General features: G+C 47.0%; 2 protein-coding genes across 3 annotated transcripts in view; one reads left to right on the top strand and one right to left on the bottom strand.

The window, feature by feature from the left end:
• Positions 1–13,527, top strand: TYMS (thymidylate synthetase). The gene is made up of 7 exons (XM_005697064.3): positions 1–314; positions 5,934–6,007; positions 8,063–8,237; positions 9,605–9,706; positions 10,422–10,597; positions 10,920–10,991; positions 12,950–13,527. The coding sequence occupies exons 1-7, from the start codon at positions 104–106 to the stop codon at positions 13,085–13,087; spliced, it is 948 nt and encodes a 315-aa protein (XP_005697121.1). The 5' UTR covers positions 1–103; the 3' UTR covers positions 13,088–13,527.
• ENOSF1 (enolase superfamily member 1) overlaps positions 13,341–16,875 on the bottom strand; it is a 23,203-nt gene continuing 19,668 nt past the window's right edge. For both annotated transcript variants that reach the window (XM_013974282.2, XM_018039649.1), the window contains 4 exons: positions 16,193–16,322; positions 15,847–15,946; positions 14,920–15,001; positions 13,341–14,361 (listed from right to left, as the gene is read on the bottom strand). In XM_013974282.2, coding sequence (XP_013829736.2) covers positions 14,260–14,361; positions 14,920–15,001; positions 15,847–15,946; positions 16,193–16,322 — 414 coding nt within the window. In that variant the 3' untranslated portion in view covers positions 13,341–14,259. The remainder of the gene's footprint in view (positions 14,362–14,919; positions 15,002–15,846; positions 15,947–16,192; positions 16,323–16,875) is intronic.

The raw sequence follows: 16,875 nt of genomic DNA on the forward strand, positions 1-16,875 counted from the left end.
GGGCGGAGTCTCGCGCGGTGGCGGGAAAAGTGACTTCTGGGAAGCGGTGGGAGGCCGTTCCCGCCGCCGTCCGGCCCTCACCGCCGCGCCCGCAACCAGCACTATGCCAGCCGCCGGCTCCGAGCCGTCACGCCCTCTGTCGCCGCCCGCCGTGCAGGAGCAGAGCGCCGAACCGCGGCCGCCGCCGCCGCACGGGGAGCTGCAGTACCTGGGGCAGATAGAACACATCCTCCGCTGCGGCTTCCGGAAGGATGACCGCACCGGCACTGGCACCCTGTCGGTGTTCGGGATGCAGGCGCGGTACAACCTGAGAGGTGAGGCAGCCGCGTCATTGGGGCGGGCGGGCCCGGTGCATGCGGAGCTGCGGTGGGGAGAGCGCTGCGGCCAGGCCGAGCCCAGCGACGGGCGTTTAGCCCTAACCTCTGCAGCGTAAGGGGAATGGCTTTGGCCCCACTTTACAGACGCCAAAACTGGCTCGGACTCTAGACGTGAACTTGGATAAGGTCACACGGACTGGACGGACAGAGCTGGGAGGTAAAAGCAGACCCTCTGGCTCTTAATCGCCCCGGTATGCTGTCTCCCCTAAGCTGGCTTGGCTCGGCAGCGCTATCCCCAGACTAAAGTGCGGGAGAGGATCTGCCCGGGCTTGACCGAGGCCTTGACTGCAGGGCCCCCTTTTCGCCACTCTTCCCTCCGCGTTGACTGTTCCGCTTTGTTTTCAAAAATTGGAGCCCAGATGACGTGGGCGGGGCCTCGGTGGGGGAGACCGCTGGGAAGCAGGGGCGGAAACTTGGGGCTCGTGACAGTTCTCCCATCTGGTCTAGCGAGCCAGCTTTCCTCCCTAATCTTGAAACAGAAACGCGAGAATCCGAGAAGTTCTTATTAATTTTTTTTTTTTTGGGTGGGGGGGACCGTGCCACAAGGCTTGCGAGTTCTTAGAACCTGGGCCACAGCAGCCAAAGTGGGGAGTCCTAACCACTGGACCTCCAGGGAATTACCTTATTTGCTTCGCTGGTGGCTCAGGTGGTGAAGAATCCGCCTGCAATGCGGGAGCCCTGGGTTGGAAAGATCCCCTGGAGAAAGGAACGGTTACCCAGTCCGGTATTCTGACCTGCAGAATTCCGTGGACCGTATATATAGTCCATGGGGTCACAAAGAGTCGGACACGACTGAACGACTTTCATTTTCCTGGGGAGAAATGTATCTTGGAAGTTGTTAGTGCCAGGCTCTCAGGGGACAAAGAGGTGGGATGGGGGTCGGCCTCAGACAGACGTCCGTGAAATAGGTGTGGAGGGTGGTTGTGAGTGGGGAGACCAGCTGTTGAAGGAGGTGCACCCAGGTCAAGGCAGAAACCCTCTGCCACACACCCATTGCAGAGACTGGAAAATCCGGAGCTGCTGTGTCCAGATTGGCTTGGACAGGGTGGGGAGTTTTGTCTTGAGTGGAGGGATTCGCCTTCCTGCAGCTCCTGCATGGTAGCCTCCCATGAGCCACAGATGTCATTTTCACTCCAGCGCTTTTGCTTAGACTTGGGCGCTGTTGTTTATCTTTGCCTATCTTCAGCTTCCTCATGTGCTCAAAATGGAGGAAATGATCCCCCAAATGGAGGGAATGTAGGTGCTTGAAGACTGCCCTTGTTACATGAGTATCACCTGTACAGTCGGCTGAATAGGTACTGAATTTAGAGATAAGCTTTTACTTTTTCTCAGCTGTATGATGCAGACTTACCACCTCCTGGTGCCTGTAAAATGGAGATCATAATGGAGAAATAACTCCAGAAAGAATGGAGGGATGGAGCCAAAGCAAAAACAATACCCAGCTGTGGATGTGACTGGTGATAGAAGCAAGGTCCGGTGCTGTAAAGAGCAATATTACATAGGAACCTGGAATGTCAGGTCCATGAATCAAGGCAAATTGGAAGTGGTCAAACAGGAGATGGCAAGAGTGAACGTTGACATTCTAGGAATCAGTGAACTAAAATGGACTGGAATGGGTGAATTTAACTCAGATGACCATTTTATCTACTACTGTGGGCAGGAATCCCTCAGAAGAAATGGAGTAGCCATCATGGTCAACAAAAGAGTCCAAAATGCAGTACTTAGATGCAGTCTCAAAAACGACAGAATGATCTCTGTTCGTTTCCAAGGTAAACCATTCAATATCACAGTTATCCAAGTCTATGCCCCAACCAGTAACACTGAAGAAGCTGAAGTTGAATGGTTCTATGAAGACCTACAAGACCTTTTAGAACTAACACCCCCAAAAGATGTCCTTTTCATTATAGGGGACTGGAATGCAAAAGTAGGAACTCAAGAAACACCTGGAGTAACAGGCAAATTTGGCCTTGGAATACGGAATGAAGCAGGGCAAAGACTATAATAGAGTTTTGGCAAGAAAATGCACTGGTCATAGCAAACACCCTCTTCCAACAACACAAGAGAAGACTCTACACATGGACATCACCAGATGGTCAACACCGAAATCAGATTGATTATATTCTTTGCAGCCAAAGATGGAGAAGCTCTATACAGTCAACAAAAACAAGACCAGGAGCTGACTGTGGCTCAGATCATGACCTCCTTATTGCCAAATTCAGAGTTAAATTGAAGAAAGTAGGGAAAACCACTAGACCATTCAGGTACGACCTAAATCAAATCCCTTATGATTATACAGTGGAATTGAGAAATAGATTTAAGGGACTAGATCTGATAGACAGAGTGTCTGATGAACTATGGAATGAGGTTCATGACATTGTACAGGAGACAGGGATCAAGACCATCCCCATGGAAAAGAAATGCAAACAAGCAAAATGGCTCTCTGGAGAGGCCTTACAAATAGCTGTGAAAAGAAGGGAAGCGAAAAGCAAAGGAGAAAAGGAAAGCTATAAGCATCTGAATGCAGAGTTCCAAAGAATAGCAAGAAGAGATAAGAAAGCCTTCTTTAGCGATCAGTGCAAAGAAACAGAGGAAAACAACAGAATGGGAAAGATTAGAGATCTCTTCAAGAAAATTAGAGATACCAAGGGAACATTTCATGCAAAGATGGGCTCGATAAAGGACAGAAATGGTATGGACCTAACAGAAGCAGAAGATATTAAGAAGAGGTGGCAAGAATACACAAAAGAACTGTACAGAAAAGATCTACACGACCCAGATAATCACGATGGTGTGATCACTCACCTAGAGCCAGACATCCTGGAATGTGAAGTCAAGTGGGCCTTAGAAAGCATCACTGTGAACAAAGCTAGTGGAGGTGATGGAATCCCAGTTAAGCTGTTTCAAATCCTGAAAGATGATGCTGTGAAAGTGCTGCACTCAATGTGCCAGCAAGTTTGGAAAACTCAGCAATGGCCACAGGACTGGAAAAGGTCAGTTTTCATTCCAATCCCAAAGAAAGGCAATGCCAGAGAGTGCTCAAAGTACTGCACAATTGCACTCATCTCACATGCTAGTAAAGTAATGCTCAAAATTCTCCCAAGCCAGGCTTCAGCAATACGTGAACCATGAACTCCCAGATGTTCAAGCTGGTTTTAGAAAAGGCAGAGGAACCAGAGATCAAATTGCCAACATCCGCTGGATCATTGAAAAAGCAAGAGAGTTCCAGAAAAAATCTATTTCTGCTTTATTGACTATGCCAAAGCCTTTGACTGTGTGGATCACAAGAAACTGTGGAAAATTCTGAGAGAGATGGGAATACCAGACCACCTGACCTGCCTCTTGAGAAACCTATATGCAGGTCAGGAAGCAACAGTTAGAACTGGACATGGAACAATAGACTGGTTTCAAATAGGAAAAGGAGTACGTCAAGGCTGTATATTGTCACCCTGCTTATTTAACTTGTATGCAGAGTACATCATGAGAAACGCTGAGCTGGAAGAAGCACAAGCTGGAATCAAGATTGCCGGGAGAAATAGCAATAACCTCAGATATGCAGATGACACCACCCTTGTGGCAGAAAGTGAAGAGGAACTAAAAAGCCTCTTGATGAAAGTAAAAGTGGAGAGTGAAAAAGTTGGCTTAAAGCTCAACATTCAGAAAACGAAGACCATGGCATCTGGTCCCATCACTTCATGGGAAATAGGTGGAGAAACGGTGGAAACACTGTCAGACTTTATTTTGGGGGGCTCCAAAATCACTGCAGATGGTGATTGCAGCCATGAAATTAAAAGACGCTTACTCCTTGGAAGAAAAATTATGACCAACCTAGATAGCATATTGAAAAGCAGAGACATTACTTTGCCAACAAAGGTCCGTCTAGGCAAGGCTATGGTTTTCCAGTGGTCAGGTATGGATGTGAGAGTTGAACTGTGAAGAAAGCTGAGCACTGAAGAATTGATGCTTTTGAACTGTGGTGTTGGAGAAGACTCTTGAGAGTCCCTTGGAGTGCAAGGAGACCGAAGCAGTCCATTCTGAAGGAGATCAACCCTGGGATTTCTTTGGAAGGAATGATGCTAAAGCTGAAACTCCAGTACTTTGGCCACCTCATGCGAAGAGTTAACTTATTAGAAAAGACTCTGATGCTGGGAGGGATTAGGGGCAGGAGGAGAAGGGGATGACAGGATAAGATGGCTGGATGGCATCACTGACCCGATGGATGTGAGTCTGAGTGAACTCCAAGAGTTGATGATGGACAGGGAGGCCTGGCGTGCTGCGATTCATTTGGTCACTAAGAGTCGGACATGTCTGAGTGACTGGACTGACTGACTGACTAATGGAGCCTCAAGCAGGATTGTATTGAGGATCAGATAGGATTGTGCATATCAGGTATTTAAACAGATAACTATTTTTAGTTCAGTTAAAAGATAAAGGTTGGGGGCTTCCCTGGGCCTCCCTGTTTAAGACACCATACACTACAGGGGGCATGGCGTTCATGCTGTTATAGGGGGAACTAGGATTCCCACATAGAAAATGGATAACCAACAAGGATCTGTTATGTAACACATGGAACTATGCTCAGTGTTAGAGAGCAGCCTGGATGGGAGGGGAGGTTGAGGAGAATGGATACGTTTATGCCTGAATCTCTTTGCTATTCATCTGAAACTATCATAACATTGTTCATCGGCTATACCCCAATACAAAATAAGTTCAAAAAGAAAAAAGGAAACAAAAGTTTTAAAAATATATAAATAAAGGTGAAGTTTCTTTGCAAATATTTAAGAACTAAGAGAGTCCCTTGGACTGCAAGGAGATCAGTCCTGGGTGTTTATTGGAAGGACTGATGTTGAAGCTGAAACTCCCAATACTTTGGCCACCTCATGTGAAGAGCTGACTCATTGGAAAAGACCCAGATGCTGGGAAAGATTGAGGGCAGGAGAAGGGGATGACAGGATGAGATGGTTGGATGGCATCACCGACTCGATGGACATAGGTTTGGGTGGACTCCGGGAGTTGGTGATGGACAGGGAGGCTTGGTATGCTGTGGTTCATGGGGTTGCAAAGAGTCGGTCACAACTGAGCGACTGAACGGATTCACTTTTAGCCAGGGCCGTATCTGCTGTTCCTGGTTGTGAGCCTGTTCTCCCTGGCAGGATAATCATGCAGTAGGGGCCTTCAGGCTGTGTCCTAGGGCACATTCTGTGTGTGGTCTTCAAACCTCTGGGAAGGGTTCGCACTGACTGGGTAGTGGCTGCTGGCTCTTTCCCTGTCCACATGGGCCTCCCCGCCCCATCTCTCTGTGTGAAATTCCTGTGTCTGGCGGTCAAGGGGTGCAGGAGAGTGATCTCACCTGAAGTGTGTCACTGACTTGGGGCTGCAGCCTTGGGAACCCCACTCTGATCCGGGGGTGCCTGCGTGGCAGAAATCACAGGTTTCCAACTCCTCTGCAGTCAGTTCCCAGGCCTTCTGTCCTGGGGCATGTCCTCTCTTTTTACAGAAAAAGTTGGATGGCATGTTTTGTCTTCTCATCTTGAAATTACATGGCAAACTGTTTTCCAGATGAATTTCCTCTGCTGACAACCAAACGTGTTTTCTGGAAAGGTGTTTTGGAGGAGTTGCTGTGGTTTATCAAGGTAAAGAAGTTGCTGCTACTGGAAGTCAATAATCTGTTGTCAGCACAGCACCAGCGAAATCCTTTTAAGCGTGCATCATGTCACTCCTTGGCCTAAAGTCCTTAGTGGCTCCTGTTTTATTCAAGGTCCTTACAGTCCTGTCTGCTCTGGCCTCAGCCAGAGTCACGCTCGCTCTGCTTCTCTCCCCCTGGCCTCCTTGCTGATCTTTGAGCACTCTGGGACGTCCCCATTTGGGGCTGGTACTCACCATTCCTGCTCTGTGGAATCCCCACCCCCATGTAGCACCCTCACCTTCAACTCTCTACTCAGTGAGTTTTCCCTGCCTCCGATCTAAAACCGTGATTACCCCCACCCCTCCTTTGTTTTTTCTCTAGAGAAGCCCCATCTTATATATAAGATCTTCCCCATTTACCCCCTTCAAGGGAGAAGGCAGACAAATGAATAAAATACTATCATTTAAAAATTTTTTATTTAAAATAAAGTTTTTTGACATTTAGAAAAGCACTATAAGCTCCATGAGGGCAGAGAATTTCTCTTGTCTGCTGTTGTGTGCCCTGGAACACGGCCTGCCACACAGTAGGCACTCACAGGGATTGCTGACTGAATATAGATCCCAGCTGTGCTCTCCTGGGGGGTAAGTTAGAAGGCTCTTGAGTAATAAGCTGAGCATGGTGATGGTGGGGCAGTGGCCACACCTGTGTCTCCCTTTCATCTCATCTTCATCTCCCCTTCATCTCACTCGTCTGAGACTCTGGCCAACACTGCTCACAGGGTGCCTAAAGAGATGGGCTCTCTTTTGGGCTGGGCTCGAGGTTGGGCTTCCTTCTGTGGCTTGTATCGTCTTGGGCCAAAGCAGGCCTGAGACTGCAACGCATTTTAGAAAAGGTTTAGATCTCAGAAGAGAATGTTTGCAGACAAGTTAGAGCCTAGGCTGAATGGATGGGGAGGGAGACTTTTGAAGCAACATGAGTGATCAGGAAATGAGTCACTGGAAGTGAAAATAATTAGTACAAACTCAACGACAGAAAGGGAGGAACTGAGATGCTCAGAAATAGAGGTCATGTGCTTGTTTGCTCATAAAGCTGGAGTGCAGGATTCCAGTGAGTCCTCACCAGGAAGACAGCATTCATAGTCACCCGCCTCATAGTCACTCCATGGGTGACTCAAGATAGAGGAGTTGGCGTACCTACACTTCAGCTGGGGTCTTTGGGCGAGATGGGGAGATGCAGTCTGTGCCTTGGTTTGTATCTGTTGAGTGCCAAGCGTTTGCTTGTATTATCTGCTCCTCCCAGTAATGTGGGTGGTGATTGCTACTACTGTGCTCTTTCTTGGGTGCAGATACTGAGGCTGGAGGGTTCAGGGAGCTGGTCAGACGAGAAGTGAGGAGACGGCAGGCCTAGCGCCCATGTGTGTGGCCTCACTGCCTGCTTGTAACCATTACAGCACATCCTACCCAGAGGCCAAATGGGGTCTTGACCTAGATGCACCATCAGGATACATGGGCCAACTCTAATGAGATGAAATATATAAGAGGAACATAAAGCTTATACTTGGCACCAAAAAAAAAAACCCCCAAACCCGCCAAGAACCCACACCTTAACTTTGCAAGTACATGTTGTTGATAAACATAACTTGACAGTGGTACTTGTAAAGATACGTGACTGACATATTTGACAGAAAAGCTAATACTGATCAGGCCTTTCAGTGGAAACATCCTATATAACAGGTCTAAGATACACCAGACACGTTGCGAGTGTGGAGTAAATTCATTCTGGGGAGTTACACTTAGTCACAAGACACATTTAGTTAAGAAACAGAACTGTTAGATGGGAGCAATGAAAGGACTTGGAGATGTTTAGAAGTCTTGGTTGAGTAGAACAGGAAAAAAGATTTGAGGGAGTAATTGCAAAGAAGGATCAGACTGTCCCAGGGGTCTTTGGGAAGTCTGGGCTGGGACCAGCCTGCCTAGTGATGCAGCGTGTCAGGTGTTGCCCCCATCTGTCAGCACAGGCCCACTTGTGGCTTGGAATTCATGGGATGCCGTGTCTCTTACAGGGATCCACCAACGCTAAGGAACTGTCTTCCAAGGGAGTGAAAATTTGGGATGCCAACGGGTCCCGAGACTTCTTGGATGGCTTGGGCTTCTCCAACAGAGCTGAAGGGGATTTGGGCCCGGTTTATGGCTTCCAGTGGAGGCATTTTGGGGCTGAATACAAAGATATGGATTCAGGTGAGGAGCTGGAGGGGGCCCTTGGATTTCCTGAGTGTCTCTCACAGCCTGGGTTTGTTCTGTGGCTGCAAGTGAAGCCTGGGGGATAGGAAGCTGATGATGGGGAAATGGATATATAACTTGGACCTTGTGAGGGCCTGCTTTGGATCCAGGGGGAGGATCGGGTTGGGTCACACACCAGGTGGTCAGCACCTGTGGGTCTGGGCATCTTCTGTACCTTGTTCATCAGCAGACAGTGACCTGGTGGGTGGTCGGTTGCTGTGTTGGAGGCAGGTTGGAAGTTTTAATCTGGGGATGAGTCCCAGGGACTGACTGTCCTGTGGTCACCTTGATCTTCCTTTTCAAGACTGAACCACCCAGCACGCTGCCGGTGGCGCTGATGTGACAGCACCCGTCTTGATCGCTCTTTCCTCCCCACCCTGCTGGGGTGGAGATGAAACATCTCCCTCCTGGACGCCTACACCCCTCTGTCACTTGGCACCACCTCTCACACAAATTAGCGTTGGTAAAACCCACAGCACTTAACAGATTTCTCCAGCTTTGCAAATTTGTGTGCAGTTTCAGCCCATGGAGATTTATGTAGCCATCAGCACAATCAAGATACAAAACTGTTCCATTACAGGTCATCTTTTTAAAATCTTCTCTAGAACTGTGATAGTGACAGGGCTTTCTTTCCCCAAATTAAGAACTCCTGGACTCGAGCATAGTTGACCTCCAGCAAACAGACGTTTAACCATAGAGATGGGAGGCTTCGCATATCTCAGCTTCCAGTTCACTCCAGGAGGCGGCAAGTTCAGAGACCAGACATGGGAGAAAAGTACAGGGTGGTATATAATAGAGAGGTTTCCTGATGTTTACAGGTCAGCAGCTGTTTAGCTGTTTAATTTTTCGTGGGAGTGTTGGAAGGCTAGTATCTAGATGACAAAAAAAATCCTCATCACCGGTTGTTGGACCATGTAGGGTAGGAAACATTCTATCTACTGCAGATCCAGCCCTGCCTGGCAGTGAAGTGGGACAAGAATAGTTGATGGTACAGACACAATGTCCCATGGGGACCGCTGGAAGAAACTGATTGTTGAGGATGAAGGAGGTTTAGCGATAGGAGAAGGGGGAGGAGGGACATCCTGGCCAAGTATTTTAAAAGTCTCCTAAGTAGTGGGAAAATAGACTTATGGCTCCAGAGGACAGACCTAGGAGCCCAGACTCAACCCAGCAAAGAAGGAGACATCAGTACTGTTCACTGGATATTGTGTGACTGGGCCGGTGGGGCCTTGCGGGGAGGACCGTGTGCTCAGTGACCTGGGGCCCTCTCCCGGGGTACCAAGGTTCACATGTGTGGTGGTCTCTTGTTTTTGCCAATTCTGCAGATTATTCAGGTCAAGGAGTAGATCAACTGCAAAAAGTGATTGACACAATCAAAACCAACCCTAACGACAGAAGAATCATCCTGTGTGCTTGGAATCCAAAAGGTTGATGGTGCCCCAGTCATCCTCCCATGTCCTAACTGAGCCTTGAGCAGAGGCACCGGGTCGGAGGTGGTCCTGGGAACTGTCCCTGGCTGCACAGCTGCTCGTGTGACCCTGGCCATGTCCCAAGTGGCCGTGTTTTTACCTTCAGAGAGCGAGCTTGGGCCCAGATGAAATTAATTTGTGTTTACGGGCTTTAATTATAAAAAGACCCATGAAAACTTAACATTTTAAATTGGGACAGTTGGAATTTCAGATTGCCTCCACCTCACTATTATGAACCTTTTAAACAATTGTAAAGTTAAACTCTCCCGAGGTGTAGTAAATAGCCTGAGTGGAATTTTTACATTAATGATAGCAATTTGAGTACAGGAGGGTGTGCCTGAGTCACCAGTCTCACGGTCCCTGCAAATGAATTCATTCCCCCTGTACTTGTGGCTTGGTGCCACGGAGGTGGCCCAGGTGATTCATTTCAGCTTGGATGAGAGCTGGTGGCCTCAGCAGTCCTTGTACTCTCACAGAGGTCTCACGGTGATGGGCAGGTCTCTGTCGGCCTTATGCCATCCCTGGGGTGGGAATGGTTCGTGGGGGTCACTGGCCCAGTGGCTCTTCTCACCATCTCTGCTGTAAGAGCTGGCTTCTGCTGCTTTTTGCTTTGCTTACAGTTGTGTTCCTTAAAAACCACCTCCTCTCCTGACTCTCCTTGTTGGCCCCTCAGATCTCCCTCTCATGGCCCTCCCCCCATGCCACGCCCTCTGCCAGTTCTACGTGGTGAATGGGGAGCTGTCCTGCCAGTTGTACCAACGGTCGGGAGACATGGGCCTGGGTGTGCCCTTCAATATTGCCAGCTACGCCCTGCTCACCTACATGATCGCACACATCACGGACCTGAAGGTGGGCTGCTCTGGGTGGGGTGGAGGTGGGGACCAGCCTAGAACACTGGGCTGTGAGGTCCTGTCACGTGGGAGAACTGATGGCCGAGAATTCCAGCTCTTTGTAGTCTTTAGATGCGATCTGTGTAAATGAAGGAACTGCTCACTGACTTGCCTGGAGCATTTAATATGACTTTGGATCAACTTTTCTCAAAAGCGATACTGGTTAAATTTCTTTGTGAAGAGCTTTGGGATGTCTGCATGCTCACGTTTTTTTACATGAGATGTTATAAAGGAACTCGAACTAACGCCTTGACAGTTTTGCTTTCTTCTGTGGGGTTTAGCCAGGTGACTTCGTACACACTCTGGGAGATGCACACATTTACCTGAATCACATCGAGCCGCTGAAGACTCAGGTAAGAAATGTACCCGTCACTCTTTGGGGTCTGGTACCTTCTCTTGAGACCTTGTCCACATGGGCGGGGTCCCTCCTGTAATAGATGTTCTCCTCCAGGCTCTGAAGGAGCTAAGAGGACAGGCTTCCAGGTTTGTGGATGGTGGTGGACAGGCAGGGACCAGGCAGATGGGCCTCAGTGGCCACAGACGCCGAATGTGACGGGTGCTGTGAGGTGCTGCACGTGTATATGTTCCTTCCCATTATGGCTTGCCCTAGGATATTGAATGTAGTTCCTGTGTTGTACAGTAGGTTCTTGTTCACCCATTTTGTGTGTACCAGTTTGTACCTGCCAGTCCCAGCCCTCCACTCCCTTCCCCCTTGGAAACCACCAGTCTCTTCTCTGTCCATGATACTGTTTCTGTTTCAGGGATAGGTTCATTTGTATCGTGTTAGATCCCACACTGAAGTGACGTCACGTGGTATTTGTCCTTCTGACTTTGCTTAGTATAATTTCTGGGTCCATCCATGTAGCTGCTAATGGCATGTCACTCTTTTTTTATGGCTGAGGAGTATTCCATTCTGTGTGTACATGTGTGTGTGCAGATATATACACATACACAAACCTGATCTTTATCCACTTGTCAATGGATATTTAGGTTGTGTTCTTGTCTTGGCTGTTGTGAATAATGCTGCTGTGAACACAGGGGTGCATGTATCCTTGAATTATAGTTTTGTCTAGATGCATGCCCAGGAGTGGAATTGCTGGGTCATATGGTAATTCTGTTTTTGGTTTCCTGAGGAACTTTTCATTCTGTTTTCACCAGTGGCTGCATCTGTTTACACTCCCACCACTAGTATAGAAAGATTCCCTTTTCTCCACACCCTCTCCAGCATTTGTTATACTTTTTAATGATGGCCATTTTGACTGGTGTGAGGTGGTACCTAATTGTGGCTTTGATTTGCATTTCTCTAATTAGCGATGTTGAATATTGTTTCATGTGCCTTTGGGCCATTTGTGTATCTTCTTTGGAGAACTGTCTTTAGGTCACCTGCCCATTTTGAAACTGGGTTTTTCTTGTTGTTGAGTGTATTACAGAGCTGTTTGTATATTTTGGAAATTAAGCCGTTGTCAGTTCCATTGTTTACAAATATTTTCTGTAGATTCTTTTAGTTCTATGGTTTCCTTTTGCACATCTTACAAGCTGTGCAAAAGCTTGTAAGTTAGATTTTATTTCTATTGCTTTGGGAGACTGACCTAAGAAAACGTTGGTATGATTTATATCAGAATATTTTACCTGCATTCTCATCTAGGAGTTTTATAGTGTTGTCTTATTAAGCCTTTAAGCCAGTTTATTTTCAACAAAGGATGATTTAAGTGGCAATTTTAAAAAAGGAGTGTTTGTGCTTAATGAACTCCGAAGGAAAAAAGCTTGAACCAAATATGTTTAGCCCCTTCTGGTTAGATCTGGGAGAGGGTGACCCCAGGGTTCATCCAGATACTCCAGTCGTGCTGACAGAGGAGGAGGGCATGCCCTGTGTCCTCGTCCTCCTTGCTGCTGTCTGTCCAGCCCAGGAGTCCTGGCTTTATCCCTGTTAGTTGTCAACATGTGTCCTCTTTCCCTGTCCTTTCTGCCAGGGACAGTTGGGCTAGGCATCATGGGACTCAAGTAAACATCCTGTAACTACTTCAAGTAAAAAACCGTGCCCTGTTTTTAACAAATTTTAGAACTTAAAGCCAGTGAACCACCAAGGCTACTGACACCATGTGATCCACTGATCACCCTTCACTCTCCACGGGGTGAGAGAATGGGTCAGCGGCATTGAGTAACGAGGGACGAGGTATTTTCGGTATTCCACCCCTGCAAAATAATACTTTCCTGGTAAAATACTGTGATTTGTTTCATGAGGGACATGGGGAGCAAAAATTAAAGCAGGGCGTACGGATCTGGGAAAATAATGGTCTTATGTTGTTTTTAGCTTCAGCGAGAACCAAGGCCTTTCCCCAAGCTCAAAATCCTTCGAAAAGTTGAGACAATCGATGACTTCAAGGCTGAAGACTTTCAGATTGAAGGCTACAATCCTCACCCGACTATTAAAATGGAAATGGCTGTCTAGAGTGCTTTTAAAGGCGTTGTTTGAAGGATATTTACACCCAGGTAAAAGTTCACTTGGCTGTAAAGGTGAAGGATCTAGGTCAAAACCTGTTAGTGATCTGTTGGTTATTATCCATTAACTTTTAAGAATGTTGCCACTGGCAAATAAGAGCTGTGTTGTTCTCTTAGTAGTAAAAGGCCTTGGGTTTGGGTGACTCGCTGAGGGTGTCTGTACATGTAGTGATTTTGAATAAAGACAGGAAAGAGAATTTATATTAATTCAAATTTCATAGTGTTTTTAGGAAAATGGTCAGTGCATTTCAAGAATTATATAGAACTATTTCCCCATATCTGAGCAAGCTGGGTAACACCCATCAGTCATGTTAATGCCTAGTGTGGTTATGAATGTTTAAAGTTTTATATCTTGCCACAATAAATGTTCTGCATTCATGTTTTTTAAAACTGTGTAGTTCCTGCCTAAAGTAGATTAACTGAACCCTCCTAAATAAACACACATGTGCTGTGTTCTGGTTTGGATGTGGCTTAGATAGGGTGTATTTTAGAAATGCTGAGTAAGCTAGTTCGCCCTATTTTTTTCTGTGTTTCATTTAATTCTGGCTTTATCATTAAAAACAATGATTATCTAGAATAAAGGCTTTAAGGGTTATAGAAATACTGATACCATTTTACCATCATTAGCTTCAGCACAGTGTGAATTCTCTAATAGGCTCACACTGAGCAAGAGAAAGATGCTAAACCACCTCAGCGCTATCTGATTTTTTTTCACTTTTGTTGCAGAGCAGATACTGCACAGTGCTGCAGCACTGTTTGTATTACACTAATTTATGACAAGTGTGTTTTTAAAAAGATTAAGGAAGTATTTCAGCATGCTGCTTGTTTTCAAAGTACAGTTCAATGTCTAGGCATCAGTGTGTGATGGAAAATTTAAGAACATCTTTCTGTACTTTGAATTAATTGGAACTATTTTCGTTAAAATACTACACAGGAGAATTTTTTCTGCTAAAAGAATCAAGTAATAATGATGACTAAGCTGATCCCTGAGGTTAGTATGACTTTTAGCTGAACTTGTCTTGATTGGTAGGATGATTTTTTTTTTCCTTCTATTTTTGTAAAACCAGACCCAAGAAATCTTAAACCTTTTCACTTAGAGCAAAAGGTGTCAGAGCTGAGCACTCAATTCCGTTGAGCAGTTAGGAGCTTCTTCCAGACTTCACCATCTGGATAGCGGTGTCTCTTTACCGAGTCCTCCTTCATTTCTGTTGAATAACCAGCATCCTATCAAAGACAAAAAATGGAGTTGTTAATAACCTCCCAGAACAAAAGTCATTTATTTTACTTATTTCTGCTGCTCCAAGAAATGCTTTTAAGTCTCAGCCAGAGGCAACTGAATTAACATTTTTAACAGTTAAGTTTGCAGGTTGTTTGAAATGGGGGAGAGGTACCCTGCTACTTCTCAGGGTTAGTTAACTAATCATACTTCTTTGTTAGTTCCACCTCTGCTGGTGAAAATTAGCCCCGATCTTTTAAACAGGAGGGTCAATGAAGCAGATTTTTTTTTTTAAAGGTACAGTCAAAACCTTTTGCTAACTTGCTAGATGGTTCCTGGTTTTTAGTTCTGTTGCACGGGTTAGGGGGCAAGGAGTGCATGTTTTCAGGTCCAGCTAGTGGGGAAAGGCTGCGGGAAGAGAAGCCTTGTCAGGGGTCATTTCACCCCAAACCCTGACCTTTGCGCCTGGGGACTTAAGACTAAAGAACCATTTGTTTCTAGATAATGAAAACAGATTTGAAGAGACCAAGCTTTGTGCCTGGGGGTGGGGGGCACAGCAGGCTCACCTTTGGAGGCATGTAGGAAGCCTCCCTGATCAGCACAGGATACTTGAAATGCTCATGCAGGTGGTCGACGTATTCACACATCCTGGGAGGAAGGAATCAGGTTGGAGTAACAGTGCTTTCACCTAGATGGGCTGCTGGGCAGAGGGCTGAACACCGCTGAGAGAGATGGACTCAGTCGAGGGGTGGCTGATGCCCCATGGTTCTAGGCAAATCCTTCGCCCGTTTTCTCATCCCTCAAAGCCTGCAGGACCTTTCAGGGTTGGTAGAAACCCACCCCTCTCCTTGTTCCTGGTTTGCGGAACTGAAATGGGAGAGGCAGAAAACCCTAGGAGTGGTGGTTTTTAGAGTTTAAAATCTCTCAGGTGTATTAGAATTCAGCTGAAGAACCAAACATTGCTTTATAGAAGAAGTCCCTGTAGACCCTCCCAGGTCTCATTTCTCAGTCTTGAACTTGTTCACCTTTCCCAGGCATGTCTTCATGCTCTCACTACATACTCCTAGTGATCTGTCTGAAGTACGATATTTAATTCCAGGAAGAAACAAAAGCATAGTAAAACTATATGTGTGCAGGTGACTGGAAAGAGACTGTCCTAATTTAAAGCTCATCTGGAGCATGTTGAGAAATGAGATGGAACTAAAAGATGCAGCCAGATGATGATGAGACTAGACAGAGGCAGAGAGTATGTGATGAAAGCGAGGCTTTAGAAAGTCAGAAACAGGAGCTGGGTCTCGGGTTTGCATTTGGTTGCAACTCCCCTCCTCTCCCCCCAACTTATGTACCTAGAAAACAGCTACCAGGAAACCACCCTCTAAAAGAAACAAGACTATTTGGTGGTGGGTCTCTAAACTGAGTTCTAGGATGTGCCAAGTGGCCAGGGTTCTCTCTGGACTAAGAGGCAATACTGATGGTAACACCACATCACTGACCTGTCTTGGAGGCTTGCAGAGACGGATATGAAGTCAAATATGATCAGATGCTGCACCAGTTCACAGAGGCCAACTCCCCCGGCATGCGGGCACACAGGGACTAGAAGTGTAGACAGGTTGCCGCTGAGTGCCAAGGAGGGTAGAGGGGGAGGTATGAAGGGGGAATCTGTGGCTTTTCTTAGTGTCTGCAGGTGATTATATCATTAATATTTAGGACCGAAAATCATCAAAGATTCTCTGATTAAGCTTGAGTTAGAAAAAAGTCAGCATGGCAACTCCAGAGGGAAGCAGGGTATGTGATGTGTGGGGAGATGATGCCTGGTCCGCAGCCCCATGGCACCCTTACTGTCAAACTTCTTGGCCATCAGCAACACCGAGAGGTTCTCGTTGACACTTCCCAGCCTGCAGCTGTCGATCTGCAGAAACTTCAGGGCTTTCGCCTGTAGGAGTTGCTTAAATATCACTCTATTGTGGCACTGGAAAGAGAATTAAAACACACCAGCAGGAGAGTCAGCCCTCGCCTTCAGGGTCTACGATCCTGGCACCGCACCCACTCCAAGTCACTCAACAGTGGCCTCCTGGGAGCCTGGACTGTATGCATTCTTCATCCTCAGTGGGTGTGAGGCGAGCCCTGACAGGCAGGAGGGGACCTCCTGCTCGCTTCATTACAAGTCTGCTGGCAGAAGTAAGTATGTGTGTGTGTCTCATGTAAAAGACCATAAGACTGTGTGTCTGTCTCTTGTGTGTCGCATAAAAGACCATCTATCAGGGCATGACCACCGCAGGCAGTAGTGAGTGGGAGAAGCAGCATCGGGATGAGATATGGGGACCGTGGTGAGCAGGTTACCCGGGCGATGAACAGACACAGGGCGGAAGGGCGCTGCTCCCTTGGCGAGGAGAGCCGAGGACCCGCTCCTCACACAGCGCCGCTCGAGGGCAGTCTGCCGCGGGTTTTGGCAGGCGCTTGTGTTTGTTGACTAGCACAGAGGTAACGCGGTGTGTTTAAGTAGTTTCGAGGCTGATTTTCTT

The sequence above is a fragment of the Capra hircus genome, chromosome 24 (genome assembly GCF_001704415.2).
Source record: "Capra hircus breed San Clemente chromosome 24, ASM170441v1, whole genome shotgun sequence".
NCBI lineage: Eukaryota > Metazoa > Chordata > Mammalia > Artiodactyla > Bovidae > Capra > Capra hircus.

Coding starts and splice junctions, on each gene's coding strand:
- TYMS (XM_005697064.3), top strand. CDS start 104: ATGCCAGCCGCCGGCTCCGAGCCGTCACGCCCTCTGTCGCCGCCCGCC. Junction 315..5,933: donor GGCGCGGTACAACCTGAGAG/GTGAGGCAGCCG, acceptor ACTGTTTTCCAG/ATGAATTTCCTCTGCTGACA. Junction 9,707..10,421: donor GTGTGCTTGGAATCCAAAAG/GTTGATGGTGCC, acceptor TTGGCCCCTCAG/ATCTCCCTCTCATGGCCCTC.